A 16,889-nucleotide genomic window follows, 5' to 3' on the forward strand; every position below is an offset into this window, starting at 1 on the left:
TATACCTTTTCCTTTTTTATAATAAATCTTTAAGAGGTATACAGTTTTGTTGAAACCAAGCAAGACCCTGTGGGTCTCCTGTGTACAAATCCTTTCTGGGTCCCCATTTCTTGTTTATAGAAAATAGGCTTCATTCAGCCTTCTAGGTTCCAAAGGGCTGATTCAAACAATTGCTAATCAGGGAGCAGAGGGAATGCAGAAACAAGGGAGGAGCAATCAAGAAACAATAGGGCAGCCTTGGGGCAGTATATACATATAATATGAATTAAATGTATATCCATATATTTTTGAGCTCTTCTGCAGGAACTGAGGCCCTCACCCAGGTGAAAGATGATAACTTCAGACTGAGCACATGATTCCTGGGGCACCCAGTTACCTCACCATCAACTAATCAAAAAAAAGTCACAAACCCTGCAGCCCTCACCCCAGACTTTGCCTATAAAAACTTCTCCCCTAGATTCCTTAAAAAACTAGGAATAAAACCACCATATGACCCAGTAATCCCACTCCTAGGCATATACCCTGAGTAAGTCAAAATTGAAGACACATATACCCCAATGTTCATTGCAGCACTATTTATAATAGCTACAACATGGAAGCAACCTAGCTGTCCATTGACAGATGAATGGATAAAGAAGTTGTGGTACATATACACAATGGAATATTACTCAGCCATAAAAAGGAATGCATTTGAGTCAATTCTGATGAGGTGGATGAACCTAGAACCTATTATACAGAGTAAAGCTAAGTCAGAAAGAGAAAGATATACTAACGCATATATATGGAATCTAGAAAGATGGTACCAAAGAATGTAATTGCAGGGCAGCAGTGGAGAAACAAGCATAGAGAACAGATTTATGGACATGGGGGGAGGGGAGGAGAGGGTGAGATGTATGGAGAGAGTAACATGGACACTTACATTACCATATGTAAAATAGATAGCCAGTGAGAATTTGCTGTACATCTCAGGGAACTCAAACAGGGGCTCTGTATCAACCTAGAGGGGTGGGATGGGAGGGAGATGGAGGGAGGTTCAAGAGGGAGGGGACATATATATACCTATGGCTGATTCATATTGAGGTTTGACAGAAAACAACAAAATTCTATAAAGCAATTATCCTTCAATTAAAAAATAAATTAATTAATAGTATTAAAAAAAAAAAACAACTTCTCCCCCTAAACTGTTGGGGAGTTTGGGATTTTTTAGCCACCCATTTTCCTTGATTGGCCCTGCAGTAAACCTTTCTCTGTATCAGACTTTGACATTTCAGTTTGTTTGACCTCTCTGTGCATCAGGCACACAAACTTGTGTTCAGTCACAGTGTTGATAAAATTATATATTTTAGAGGAGATTTTGCTAATTATTTTTAACACCAATTAATTTTCCTCCTATGAATTTTAACAATTGGTTAAATAACAAGCATTTTTACTATAGGACTTTTTCTATAATTCTCCCAAGCATTTTTAAAAAATTTATTTAATATATTACTTCTTTAACCCGATGTCTGTTGTCCTTGCAGTTCTCTTTTTACTCTGGAAAATTCCTTGCCTTTTAATTTTTATTCCTACTTCAGTTGTCATATTCTGTCTCTCAGTATTTATTTTGGATGCCCCATAATTTCTAGGTTTCTTTGAAGTACACTGCTCCAGAACATACTTTAGATTATTTCTTATTTATTGCAATGGAAATCAGAGCAAAAGATTTTTTTTTAACCAACCAAAAAGCTACTTAGTGTAATTTGCATTTGAAAAGAATATTTGACTCTAGAGAATAGTAGCTGACAGCTGTCATTAGCTTGTAAATTCCCATTGTGACTTCACTACAACCTACAGCCATTTTGTATATTATTAAACTTGAGGAACTTTGGTAATTGTTATTCTTTGGTTGCAAAACAAGAAATCTAATATTTGCATTACAATTGAGTGTGTGGGGAAGAATGAGACCTGGGGATTTATTTCAAAAGCTGTTATATTAAAGATTTGTTAGTTCTGAAATGTGCTATCTTTGCCAAGTTTTTCAAAGCTTTCATATTTAACTCCTTTTAACAACTTCATAATCTTAAAAAAGTTAAACTGAGTGATAAAAACCTTAATTTTGCCTGTTTACTTTGTCTCAGTTATTTTGAAACAGTAATCCCTAAGCACTTACCTGTGAAACTGATATATTAGTGAAATCTCCCATAGTTTATATGTTTAAGATTCACAGATTCCTATCTTTTAATTCAACTCTGACTACTTCTTGAAATCTGTGGTTGAATATTTTCACATGTAGAAAGAAGACTGGATGATGGTGAGAGGGAACACCAGGTAGACAAGTTAATCACCTAATTTTATGACCCCCATCATCATTACTGCTTATAGAACAAATATGGATATTTATGTTACTGTTGCAGGAAGGGGGACCCCTTCCAGGGCCCAAAATTGGGTTCTTGTCTAACACTCGGAAATGAATTGTCCGAGGAGACACATGTGCTGACAAAGCAAGAGATTTTATTGGGAAAGGGCACCCGGTGGAGAGCAGTAGGGTAAGGGAACCCAGGAGAACTGCTCTGTCACATGGTTATGGTGATGGGATTAGTTTCCGGGTTGTCTTTAGCCAATCATTCTGACTCAGAGTCCTTCCTGGTGGTACACGCCTTGTTCAGCCAAGATGGATGCCAGAGAGAAGGATTCTGGGAGGTGGTTGGACGTGTGGCGTCTCCTTTTGACCTTTCCCGAACTCTTCTGGTTGGTGGAGGCTTATTAGTTCCCTGTTCCTTACCAGGACCTCCTGTCGTAAAACACGCATGCACATGGTTGATGTGGCGCCTGGCCAGGGTGGGCGTTTTCAGTCAGTGTGCTTCCCCTAACATTACTGGCTCTGGCTTTAAAGAAGCAATGGATGGCTAAGAATTCTTTTAAAAACGAGAGAGAAAATGACAAAAATTCCAAGTTGTTTTAGATATTGAAAACTTTAGATGGTACATACTATGTATTAACTTTATATTACTATTTTGGCCTCATTTTCCTTAGAAAACTCAGACTGTCCTTTTGGAAAGAATAAATAGAGATTTATGACTCTGCTTTTTATTTTTTATGTAAAAATTCAAATCATGTATCCACAAAGCATTAACTGCTGTGGGAATTGCTATCCTGCTGTCAACAGCTAGAACACCAGATAAAAACACATGAAAATACTGTTTTTAACACTGGACAATAGGCTAGACAGGACTTTGATCTGAGGAAAGAGAAGCAAACGAAATTAACCTTACATTGCTTCAGCTCACAGCCTGAGGCTTTGGTTAAATTCTAAGCCACAAAGCCAGGCTATAACAACTTCCCAGGAGATAGCAATTACCAGAAGCTGTAAAGCAGAAGAAAGTGGCAACCCACTCCAGTTTTTCGCCTAGAGAATCCTGTGGACAGGGGAGCCTGGTGGGCTGCCGTCTGTGGGGTTGCACAGAATCGGACACGACTGAAACGACTTAGCAGCAGCAGCAGCAGCTGTGAAATGAATAACTCTTAGTGCTCACTCAGGGCCAGAAATCATTTGACTTCTCTCCAGCTAGAGAGGAGAGGCATCACTGACTACATGAACATTCAGTAGAGACTCCCAGAAGAAGCATAACTTGGAAGGGGGGCCAAGGATTCTCTAGATTTGTCTTAAAAGACTCTAGAGGATCAAGCTAATATGCAGTAACTATACAACAAAATCCAGCATTCAGCAATGTCAAAGTCACAATATCTAATCTCCAGTCAAAAACTACTAGGCATATGAAGAAGCTGCAGGGTTGTGGGTGGGGGCAGGAATTAGTCAATAGAACCAGACCTAGGAATGATGGAATTAACAGACAAAGATTTTAAAATAGTTATTATAAATATGATTCTTATATTCATGGAGGCTTCCCTGGTGGCTCAGACGGTAAAGCTTCTGCCTGTCTGCCCGCAATGCGGAGACCCGGGTTCGATTCCTGGGCTGGGAAGATCCCCTGGAGAAGGAAATGGCAATCCACTCCAGCACTCTTGGCCTGCAAAATCCCATGGACGGAGGAGCCTGATAGGCTACAGTCCATGGGGTCGCAAAGAGTCGGACACGACTGAGCGACTTCACTTTCACTTATATTCATGGAAAGAAAAGAAAAAACATAAGCATAATACAATAGAAAATAGAACAATAAACAAATGGAACTTCTAGAGATGAAAATATATATGAAATGAAAACCAGTATGGATGGAATTAATAGCAGATTAAATACTACAGAGGAAAAGATCAGTGACATTGAAGTACATAGCAATTAAAACTATCCAAAATGAATCTGAGAAAACTGAAATATATGAAAAGAGCTTCAGTGCCCTGTGTGACAGTACCACATAGTATAATATGAGTGTAATTGGAATCCAGAAGGAGAGGTGTGGAAGACATGAAAAATATTTGAATAATGGCCAGAGTTTTTATAAATTTGATGAAAATGATGAGCCCACAGACCTAAGAAATTTAACAATTCCCAAACAGCACAATCATAAAGAAAACCATAGAAAAGAACATTGTAATCAGATTGCTGAAAACCAATGATAAAGATAAAATATTAAAAGCAGCCAGAGGGAAAAAGACATACTATATACAAAGGAACAAAGATAAGAATGTACACAAATGTATAACATACTGTACAAACTAGAAGTTCTTTAGGGTACTGGAAGGGAAAAAAAACTAGATTTTTAGACAGCAGAATTGTCTTTCAAAAATGAAGATGAAATAAAGACTTTTTTGGACTTAACCAAAACTGAGAGAATTTATTGCCAACATATCTGCCCAACAAGAAATGTGTAAGGAATCTCATGAGACAAAAGGAAAATGATACCAAATGGAAATGTGGATTATACCAAAAAAAAAAAAAAAAAGATGAACACCAGAGGATAAATATGTACATAAATATAAAAGACATTTTTCTCATTTTGAAATTTTTAAAATATAATTCATTGTCAAAGTAAAAATAGTTTGTGGTTTATAACATATAGAAATAAAATGCAGAACAGTAGCACAGTGCAGGGGAAATGGAAGCATATTGTTAGAAGGTTCTTACACTATATCTAAAGTGGTATAATACGCCCTGAAGGTTAACTGTGAAAATTAAAGATGTATATTGCAAACCCTTGAGGTGGGTTCTGCAAACCCAATAGGCCAAGTCCAGTGCACTCCTTAATTTTGTAAATAAAGTTTGTTGAAACACGGCCATGCATATTTGTTTACATAGTGCCTGGGACTGCTTTTGTACTGCAATGCAGAGTCTTAAGTTGCAACAGAGATTTTATGACTGCCAAAAACCTAAAGTATTTAATATCTACCCTTTACAGAAAAACACTGCCATTACTTGCTGTAGAGTAACCGAAAACCATGAAGAGGTACAGTTAATAAGCCAGTTTGTTGTTGGTATTGTTGTTTAGTTGCTAAGTTATGTCCAACTCCTTTGTAATCCCATGGACTGTAACCCACCAGGCTCCTCTGTCCAAGGGATTTCCCAAGCAAGAATACTGGAGTAGGTTGCCGTTTCCTTTTCCACGGTATTTTCCGACCCAGGGATCTAACCTGGGTCTCCTGCATTGGCAGGCAGATTATTTACCGCTGAGGTACCAGGGAAGCCCATAGTAGAGATTAAATGTAATCATAAAAATACTCAGTTAATCTAAAAGAGGGCAAGAATAGATGGAAAGTAGAAGAAAGAATTGAGTCAAGAAAAGTAGCAAGATGGCAGACTTATACATAACCATATTTATAATTTATTAAATGCAAAAGATATACATACTTTAAAAGACAGAGATTGTCAGATTGGATAAAATAGCAAGACTGTAGGAAACCCACTTAAAATATAAAGACATGGGTAGGTTAAAAGTAAAAGGATGAGAAAAGGTATACCACTAAAACAAATGTCTACTCAGAGACTTGTAAGTAAATAATGATTAAAGAGCTTATTCATAGTAGTTAAAACCTGGAAACAATTGACATGTCAGTCATGGTAACTGGATGAACAAAATTACAGTGTGTCCATGTATAGTTAGATGCTGCTCAGCAGTAAAAACAAATCAATACCAATGCATGTGACAACATGGATGAATCTCAAAGTCACCCAGGTACAAAAGAGCACATGCTGTGCTGTTCCAGCAGTATAGAAGTCTAAACACTAAACGTAATCCATGGTGACAAAAATCCAATCAGTAGTTGCCCAGGGGTTAACTGGAATGAGGTCAAGAGAATTTGAGGGGCTAATAGAAATGTTCTTTATCCTGTTACATCAGAATTCATCAAATACTCATTTCAAATAAGAATGTATTTTGTTATTGATAAACTGTGTTTCAATAAGCGTTATTTAAGTCATGAACACTAGTGTGAGGCTTCTGTGTTCATTATAGGCGTTGTCATTTACTAGACCAGGCGAGGAAAAAAGATGTAAATGACTACAATTATGAAAGTTTAATGCGTTTAGAAAATTCAGAACACTGTTCTATGTAATTTCTTCTCTTCAGTTTTAAGGAGTATGAATCCTTACAAACTTTATAGAATGTATCTTTTAATTATTTTTTTTTAAAGCTAATAAATAAACCACTCATCTAAAAGCAGTATGTTATAAATTTTATTTATTCCTCACAACAACTGTCTCAGTTAGGGATTAAATCCATTTGATATATGAAAAGGTGAGGCTCACAGAAGTTATATAATATGTCCAAAGTTAAAGTCAGGATTCCATGCCAGATTTGACTCCATACCCTGTTTTCCTTTTACAGGCTAATGCTAAATTACCTACCACCTTTAAATGCTTGGTTGCTTGTGTAAAAAATTCTTGTTCAAAATTTATTTGAAAATTCATTTGAAAATGATCTGAAAGAGTTATTCTGACACTTGTTTTAGAGACTAAGGTTCTATAAATTAAGAATTAAGGAATAAAACAAGAAAATAAGGAATTCTGTGCCAAACTGTTGTAGAAAATCCTGTCATTTGTGTAGCTTATGTTAATGTTTCCCTTAATAACTTTCTGTTAGTAAGTCCCAAAATGTTGAGCTTTGACTTCTTGCTAACCTCAGGAAAATGTTCAAGAGAACTTAAAAGAAATTATTTTTTATTGTATCATAGTATGTCCACATTGTATAAGAGAATGCTTACTTATCAAGCACCTTGGATATAATATTATATGTACTATAAATATGAATTGCTGTCCTTGAGTAAGTCTTACTTATTGGTGTACTTTCACATGTTTTTCCCCCATGAATCCTTGAAAGCTCTGGCTCCCAAGAGCCATCTCCTACAGGATATAGAATTTGGCCCAGCAATCTCTGGCTACTTAATAAAATTTTAGTAAATGGAATCAGGGTTTGTATTCACCAATACCAAGAACTTTACCTCAAGTTTCTGGGAAAGCCTCTTCTTAACCCACTTGAAAGATAATCCTCTGCATATTTTATTTTTCCTGAAAAGTGATTTATGTGACAGATATAATCTTCCATAAGCCAATTCCCAGAATAATCTTCAATTAAAGCTAAAGGGCATATTCTTGAACCTTTGGAAACATTTTAAACCACACTAATGGTAGTAAACCCCCATTTAAGCAGATTAATAATATCACTTTAACTTATAATGAAATCTGATTATCATATGATTATGGGTCTTTTTCATTCAGATGTGACAGTGGTGTATCAAAATGGGTTACCTGTGATATCTGTGAGGCTACCATCCCGGCGTGAGCGCTGTCAGTTCACACTCAAACCTATCTCAGACTCTGTTGGTGTGTTTTTACGACAACTACAAGAAGAGGATCGGGGCATTGACAGAGTTGCAATCTATTCACCAGGTATAGTCACCTTCATTATTCATTTCCAACCACCCCTTGTTCCCCCCCTAAACTGATTCTACACACACACACACACACACACACACACACACACAGGTGCTGCAAATGAATCCCATGCTTTTAACTTTGGGACATAATTTTTTGCTTAGCAAATGTCAGGAGAGACAGTGGTTTCTCTCCCAGTTTTTAGAATATGTTTGTTCAGTTTTAGTAAGGGTATATATTAATACACAGGGATCTCATTCAAGAGCACCTCACATATAATGCCATGGGCAAAGATGAGCCATCAGTCACATTTTATACTTTTGAGACCTTCTGTCATTACCTTAGGCATAGAATAAACTTATCCAGTAGTTGAGCCATCATCTCTGAAGATATGAAATATTAGGACTTCTTTTTAGATCTTTTTATGTCTTTCACATAAACGTTTATAAAATAAAGACATGGGATTTGAAAGTAATAGAAAATAAGGCACTAAAATTCCCACTTGACATGACATCCATTTCATTTATTTATTTTTTAAGTGCCTTACATTTTTACCACTTTCACTTTGAAAAATTTTAAATGTACAGAAAACATAAAAGCCTAGTACAGTAAGTCCCTGTAGTTTAAATATGCTTAATTCTCAACTCATAATTAATAGATGAACTTGGTGTACTTTGCTCACCCTAGCCTCTGCCCCTACTGAATTATTGGCAACTAATCAGTAACTATACTGCAAAGTTCCATACACTAGAAGATGGTTTTTTAACAACCAGTTTCCATCACAGACAAATAGACATCCATGCAGCTCTCCCAGTGACCCTAGGTTTCCAGATGACACCTGTGCATCTGTGTAATTATTTCATTTGTTCATAAAGTTCTGCCAGAAAAGTACATTGTTAAATCTTCACAGACTTGAGACCACGAAAACAAAAAGCCTCAGGTAATATAAGCTTTATTTCGCATAGAGTTTGGGGATAAGGCAAAAAGCTAACTGAAATTTAAAAGACATAATTTTAAAATCTATTTTGAGGATTGCTTTCTTTCCTGACCACTCTTGAATAATTATGGACATATGACAAATTAAATTTTTCACATTTAAATTTTTCACAGATGGCGTTCGAGTTGCTGCCTCAACAGGAATAGACCTCCTCCTCCTTGACGACTTTAAGCTGGTCATTAATGACTTAACGTATCATGTACGACCACCAAAGAGAGGTAAAAAAGTAACCTTGATAAGGTCAGAGAAACATGAGAAGGGCTTTTGGAAAGAACTTTGTTTTTCCCTGGATAAACTTGAGAAACAGACAGTATTCAAAGAATACCCTAAGTTTTACATATAGGTAGCACTTGGCTAGTATACTGACTAAAACATAGAAACCAGAAGTGTTCTACATAACTTAAACTCCTTCGCTCCATTCAAGCTAAAAGTAACATTATTTTAATGTTATTTGAGGAACCTTTTGTAAACAAATTATGGAACTCCCTGTCCTCTTAAATGTATGTAACAGGAATTAACCCCACTTTTTTTTGATGGCTAGGGGTTAGCATTCTGAAAGTCAATTATTGTACAATAATTGTTCTTGGGAATTTCTGACATGTATACGCTTTTGTGTGAAAAAGTTAGGATGTTTGTCTTAGGTGCAGATTCTAAGAACACGCCAAGAAACTCAGTAATCAAATATTTTAAAGAATTACTGTTAAAAACCAAAGTTAATGCAAAAAATTCCTGATAAAACATCAAAAATTTAAATAAAGACAATCAGTATTACTGATATTTCTTTTCACCCTGCTCTCCAATGTGACTCTGCACAGTACTGGTGGTATTAAATAACCCTCTGAAAATAGCACTTTGAAGTGTGTCTTTTTGGTCATTTTTCTCTCTTTGCCTTGATAGTCGCTTGCTGATGTTGTTAATTCCCCTCTTATTACCACCACCGCATCCATCAGCTTCCTAAGACATTTGTTTTTTTCCATTCTGCTTTTTGTTTTGTTTTGTTTTTTTGCTGCACAGAATCCTAGTTCCCTGACAAGGAATCAAACCTGTGCCCCCTGCAGTGGAATCACAGATTCCTAACCACTGGTCCGCTAGGGAAGTCCCCTCCATTCTTCTTTTGTGAATTGTCCCTAATGTAGAAAAGGTAAAAGCCTAAGTATTGAATGCCTTCCTCAAAATCTGGTTTGCCTCTACCTTTAAATTTTTTCTCTTTTCCTTTTAAATGATGCTACGTTCCCTCCACTGTGTGCTCCTTTCTGCTTTCCTGAACTATGTGTGTCCTCATTCTTTGCCGTGTTAGTGTTTGCTCACCTTTCCTGAGATGCCTTTTTCCTTTTTTACCATTTCCTCATGTCAAAATCATCAATGTCAGCTCTTCCATGAAGCCTTTCATGATCCTATTCTTTCTCTGACTCCCAGCCAACCAGAAGTGATCACTGTCTTCTCTGAATCCTTCGTAATCCTTTTTCAAGTACTCAGAGGGAAGGTCCTGTGATTTTTACATACCTGTTGACTTAGGTAATCATTCTATATTGAGTGAATTACGTGAGTTAAAGTGTCCTTTAAATAGTTAAGTTAGAATAACTAAACATGTAAACCAAGAATTGTTAGCTATGTATATTAGCTATGCTAATATGTTTTTCTTCTTTATTCTCTGATTCTTGAACTAGAAAAGTTCTCTAAAATAGCAGAAGTACAGGCCTTATTTTACTTAGTTTTTGTTTTTTTTCCATAGATTTATGGATATATAATTGACACATAATATTATGTACATTTAAGATATACAGTATGATAATTTGATTCACTTAGGTGTTGAGAAATGATTATCACAGTAAGATTAGTTAATACCTCCATCATTTCACGAGGTCAGGGGCAGCAGCCGGGAGGAGCTACCCCATGTCCAAGGAGCCGTGGCTGTGCGGGCGCACGAGGGCCTTAGAGGAGCTATTTCACAGTTACCATTTCTTTTTGATGAGAATACTTGACGTCTACTTTCTTAGCCACTTTCAAGTATATGTTGCAGTTTTAACCATAGTCATTATGCTGTACATTAGATCCCCAGAACTTATTCATCTTATAATAATAAAATTAATACCCTTTTACCAACATGGAACTGCCATATGATTCAGCATCCCACTTTGGGGTATATGTCCAAAGGAAATAGAATCTCACTAAAATATTAAAAGTTGACTAATGTAGTCTTATGTAAGGTATAACAATCAGGAAAGTAATGATACAAGCTTCCATCTATTATGTTTTCAAAAACTAGAGGTATTTTAATCAATGAATATTTCCAACCATCTTGTCCTAATACTGTTTTTTAAATAGAAATGAATATGTTTTAGTTTTTTTAATAAGACTATTCTCAAGTTGAATAAGGAAAATAAAGGTAGAAACCGAAAAGGGGAGAAATTATATTTGATTCTTTGGTAATCAACGTGGTAGCCATATATAACTCTTTGACTTATCTATACCTCAGAGCTGTAGAATATCTGTCCACCTTCGCTAGAAGACAGACATGAAGTTTGCAAGGGTCAGAAGTCTCTAATTCATGGGATAATTGTAAATTGAAATGTGAAATTTGGTAAGCTCATTAGCAGCATTATTATAGAACTTAAAAAGATAATTTTAATATTTAAATCTAGACATCAAAGCTCTTTCAGCTCTGCTTTCTTAGCCAATGCGAGATTCAGTCATTAATATACCATTTTTCACAGAAGCTTAAATAATACTCCTTTAAGTTTATAAACACTTTTCCCCTTAACTTTTAAAACATAGTAAAACTAAGTATTTTTTTCTTTTGAAAAAATGTAAGTTTTAGGGCTCCCCATGTGGCTCAGTGGTAAAGAATCTGCCTGCCAATGCAGGAGACGCAGGTTTGATCCCTGGGTCAGAAAGATACCCTGGAGGAGGGCATGGCAACCCACTCCAGTATTTGTGCCTGGCGAATCCCATGGACAGAGGAACCTGGTGTGTTACTTACAGTCCATAGGGTCGCGAAGAGTCAGACATGACTCAGTGACTCGGCACACACACACAGGTAGTGTTTCCATCATATTATCTTCCTCTTCCTGTCTGAGGAAGATAATGCGGGCATCCAAGTTACCATTCTTTTCCAGTTGCATTCAGGAAGAAAACAGTTGAATTTCTGTATTGAGAGGGAGGCTGCTCATCCAGAAGAGTAAGCCTATTGGTCTCAACATTGTAACTGTTTTTAGTGAAAGCACAGTTGGTAAAGAATCCACCTGCAATGCAGGAGACCCCAGTTTAATTCCTAGGTCAGGAAGATAGGCTACCCGCTCTGGTATTGTCGGGCTTCCCTTGTGGCTCAGCTGGTAAAGAATCCGCCTGCAATGTGGGAGACCTGGGTTCAATCCCTAGGTTGGGAAGATCCCCTAGAGAAGGGAAAGGCTATCCACTCCAGTATTCTGGCCTGGAGAATTCCATGGACTGAATAGTCCATGGGGTGGAAAAGAGTCAGACACAACTGAGCAACTTTCACTCACAAATGGAGAAAATAAATTGAGAGCACTAGGTTTGGGTGTTAGATAACAAGAACACTAGGGTTTTGTATATACATCGCACAGATGAACAAATATAATTTATCTAATAAAAGTTAAAATAGTTAATGAAGGAAAACTTTCCCAGAATAGTTTTTTTTTCCGATTTCTTTTTTTCAATTAATTAATTTTTTAATTGAAGGATAATTGCTTTACAGAATTTTGTTGTTTTCTGTCAGACATCAGCATGAATCAGCCATAGGTGTACATGTGTCCCCTCCCTCTTGAACCTCCCTCCCATCTCCCTCCCCATCCCACCCCTCTAGGTTGATACAGAAAAATGTGAAACGTTTCATGAATTGGCATGCCATCCTTGCACAGGGGCCATGCTAATCTTCTCTGTATCATTCCAGTTTTACTATATGTGCTGCCAAAGTGAGCACCAGAATAATTTTTAAAGTCTTGACGCACAGTTTTTTCTACTCATTCCTTCAGTTCAGTTCAGTCGCTCAGTCATGTCCGACTCTTTGCGACCCCTTGAATTGCAGCACGCCAGGCCTCCCTGTCCATCACCAACTCCCGGAGTTCACTCAAACTCACGTCCATTGAGTCGGTGATGCCATCCAGCCATCTCATCCTCTGTCGTCCCCTTCTGCTCCTGCCCCCAATCCCTCCCAGCATCAGAGTCTTTTCCGATGAGTCAACTCTTCGCATGAGGTGGCCAAAGTACTGGAGTTTCAGCTTTAGCATCATTCCTTCCAAAGAACACCCAGGACTGATCTCCTTTAGAATGGACTTGTTGGATCTCCTTGCAGTCCAGGGGACTCTCAAGAGTCTTCTCCAACACCACAGTTCAAAAGCATTAATTCTCTGATGCTCAGCTTTCTTCACAGTCCAACTCTCACATCCATACATGACCACTGGAAAAACCATAGCTTTGACTAGATGGACCTCTGTTGGCAAAGTAATGTCTCTGCTTTTGAATATGCTATCTAGGTTGGTCATAACTTTTCTTACAAGGAGTAAGCGTCTTTTAATTTCATGGCTGCAATCACCATCTACACTGATTTTGGAGCCCAAAAAAATAAAGTCTGACACTGTTTCCACTGTTTCCCCATCTATTTCCCATGAAGTGGGTGGGACCAGATGCCATGATCTTCGTTTTCTGAATGTTGAGCTTTAAGCCAACTTTTTCACTCTCCTCTTTCAGTTCCATCAAGAGGCTTTTGAGTTCCTCTTCACTTTCTGCCATAAGGGTGGTGTCATCTGCATATCTGAGGTTATTGATATTTCTCCCAGCAATCTTGATTCCAGCTTGTGTTTCTTCCAGCCCAGCGTTTCTCATGATGTACTCTGCATAGAAGTTAAATAAGCAGGGTGACAATATACAGCCTTGACGTACTCCTTTTCCTATTTGGAACCAGTCTGTTGTTCCATGTCCAGTTCTAACTGTTGCTTCCTGATCTGCATACAGGTTTCTCAAGAGGCAGGTCAGGTGCTTTGGTATTCCCATCTCTTTCAGAACTCATTCCTTACCCTCCTTTAATTTTCACTTTTCTCTCCTGTTTTTCTTTTCCCTGTGTTTGGGTAGCACTTTAGAACTAAAAAATGCTCTATGAACATTGTACACGGGTAAACTTTAACTTCACACACTTCACCAGGTACTGAGGATAGAGAACTTATTCACGTAGGATCCAATATAGTTATTAGATCCTAATATAGTTATTAGATCACAAGTACTACATAGTACATAGATTCCTAAGTACTAACAGCTCTTGTACCTAACACCAAAATTGGAGGGAAGAGCCAGGAAAAAGCTGAAATGGAACAAAGGGGCAGGTCATAGTAGCAAGGCTAGTTGCAAGTTCCATTGCATTCTCTTGGTTACCATAGCTATGTATGGCTGGATTCTCCTCTGACCTCTGCAGGATGAGAGAAGTAGTTACTTTAGCAATTAAATGGTTTCATATCTGATCTTGGGGCTTCCCTAGTAGCTCAGACAATAAAGCATCCACCTCCAATGCAGGAGACCTGGGTTCAATCCCTGGGTTGAGAAGATCCCCTGGAAAAGGAAATCGCAACCCACTCTAGTATTCTTGCCTGGAGAATTCCATGGAGTTAGGAACCTGGTGGGCTACAGTCCATGGGGGTTGCAAAGAGTCTGAAAGTTTTTGTAATAAGAAGAATCATTTTGATTGGCACCATTGAGCCCTTTGTCCCTTTTACCCATCCAGAGGATACTGGAGACCTTGCTTCTGTCCTAATAATGTGAATAATTGAGAGACAGTTGAACAGGCAAACCAAATACCAGTGACTCAAATAGCCAGAGTCTTTTCCAAACCATTATACTAGCTGAAGAGTGTTTAACCTATTATTTTTGTACATCTCTCTATCTTTGTGTACCTTAATTATCCTGGCATTGATAGCATGTGCAGAAACATTAATAAACATCTTAATTAATTTTTAGTGAAGCATACTTAAATCATCCAGAAATGTTTCTGTTAAGCCATTAGCAGACTTATCTTCTCTCTTCCTATAATTTCATCTCCAAATATATGAGCAGATTTTTCAGGGTTGAGGGGTTTGAGATTATTGTTTTCCTCTACCATGACAGTACCCTGGAAACATATTGTGCCTGTCAGGAAAATCTTAACAAAATAAAGCTAAGTCCCCTGAGTTGCCAGGGCTTTTCTGATACCTGGTCAGAAAGATAACAGCTCTTTGTTCAGCCAGGTCTAGAACTGGAAATCTCTAAGACTGATCTCCTATGAATTATCATTTTATAATCTTTTCATTGCCATTTGAAGGTATGTTGGAGCACATAAAATCTTATTTGTTTTGAATAGGTAATACATTCACAATGTTCAAATCCCAAACTCTAAGAATATATAGGAAAAAATTTCTCATTCCTGTTTTACCAGCCACCCTTTTCTCCTCTTACCAGCAAGCATTGTTCTTAGTTTTTTAGGTTTCCTGTCAGAGATAGTTCATTCATAAGCAGGTGTGAATGCATAATTTTCCCCTTTTTATGCAAATAATAGCATAGCATACATATTGCATATGTCAGTCAGGATTCAATTGGGGAAGCAGAGCTCTGAATGATGTGGAATAAAAGATTTATTATAGGCATGAGACTTTGTACAGTTGTAGATGAAAGTAAAGAAGTAAAAGTCTGTAAAGGGGAGCTTGGAAGATCAGAGAAAAGGTACTGATTTTGAAGTGGTGGCAAATGTGGACAAATGAAAGCTTGCCAGGGAACCTGGAAATTCTCCTTAACTCTTAGGTTAAGGAGAATTAGCAAAGAAGGGCTGATGGAGAAATCCCTGAGACAGGGTTATCAAATAGAACTTCTGTGATGATGAAAATGTTACATTTCTGCACTGTTTAGTATGGTAGCCATCAGTCCTGTGTGCCTACTGAGCACTTGAAATGTGGCTAGTATGACCAAGAAACTGAATTTTACATGTTATTTCACTTTAATTAATATAAGTAGCCACACATGGCAAGCACTTGCTGTTTTGGACAGCACAGCTCTAGCAGGTGCACCTGACTGAAGGTGTGACTTTGCTGTTAATCTTCAGAGGTGGCCGCTGAGGATGAAGAGCTGGATGCAGAGCCAGGGAGAGCAGGCTCACGCTGGCATCTCCAGGCACCTCTGCATCTGTCTTACTACCTTCAGAGCTTCTTCAGGGCTTCTGCTGCTCTTCTGCTTTCCAGAATCTCACTTAAGTCTCTCTTGTGGCTAACTCTAATTCAAAACTATACAGGGAATTTTGGGGAATTGGGGATATTTAGGGAAACATCATTCCAGTGAAACTAAATGTCAGGGTATTAAACGACCAGACTGCTTTTCTTACCTAACAGTATATTCTGAAAATCTTAAAATACCAGAGCATAAAGAATTCCTTATTCTTTTTCATAGCTGCTACCTACTGTATGAATGTATAAATGTATGTACCCATTCACTTAACTACTTATTTTATAATTTATTGTAGCAAAAAAAAATCAATGGAGAAACAAACTTGGATTGAGAGATGTTTCTGACTATACCATAAAATACAGAAGAAGCCATGTAAGAAAATATTGAAATAAAAAATAAATTTTCTACACAGCAGAACTCAGAATATGAATATTAGTTTTAAAATATGTCTTCAGTGAAGGATATTTTAATAGACACTGACTTTTTTATAAAACAAATACCAAGCCTGATTTCGGATTTTATAGATTTTCAGGTTATGATTGACCACACATATTTGATCATTAACGTCTGTGCTTCATTAGGAAAAGGAAGATGGAGGGTCTATTTAGTTTGCATGTTTGCTTCCTTTCTTCTTTCCTCCCTTCCTCCCTCCCTGGATTCCTAAGCACTTTTAAGTGTAATTATGATTTGAAAGTGGAAATAGAAAAGGAAAGAGCATGAAATAAAAGTCATTGGACAACCAGTCAGATCTTTTGCCACTCCCTGCTAGCTCTGCAATTTTGTGAATATCATTATTAGGTTTCACTAAGGGAAGGAACTAGCTTATATTTGATTTTTCCCCACCACAGTGAGGCTTCCTAGGTGGCTCAGTGGTAAAGAATCCACTTGCCAGTG

General features: G+C 37.4%; 1 protein-coding gene and 1 non-coding gene across 3 annotated transcripts in view; one reads left to right on the top strand and one right to left on the bottom strand.

Moving 5' to 3' along the window:
* MCU (mitochondrial calcium uniporter) overlaps window positions 1–16,889 on the top strand; it is a 438,436-nt gene that overhangs the window by 402,298 nt on the left and 19,249 nt on the right. For both annotated transcript variants that reach the window (XM_055535454.1, XM_055535455.1), the window contains exons 4-5: window positions 7,646–7,816; window positions 8,912–9,016. In XM_055535454.1, coding sequence (XP_055391429.1) covers window positions 7,646–7,816; window positions 8,912–9,016 — 276 coding nt within the window. The remainder of the gene's footprint in view (window positions 1–7,645; window positions 7,817–8,911; window positions 9,017–16,889) is intronic.
* On the bottom strand, window positions 12,632–12,738 carry LOC129642474 (U6 spliceosomal RNA). The gene has a single exon (XR_008709744.1). It is a non-coding gene; the product is annotated as a U6 spliceosomal RNA (small nuclear RNA).

Source organism: Bubalus kerabau, chromosome 1 (assembly GCF_029407905.1).
Source record: "Bubalus kerabau isolate K-KA32 ecotype Philippines breed swamp buffalo chromosome 1, PCC_UOA_SB_1v2, whole genome shotgun sequence".
In the NCBI taxonomy this organism is placed as follows: Eukaryota; Metazoa; Chordata; class Mammalia; order Artiodactyla; family Bovidae; genus Bubalus; species Bubalus kerabau.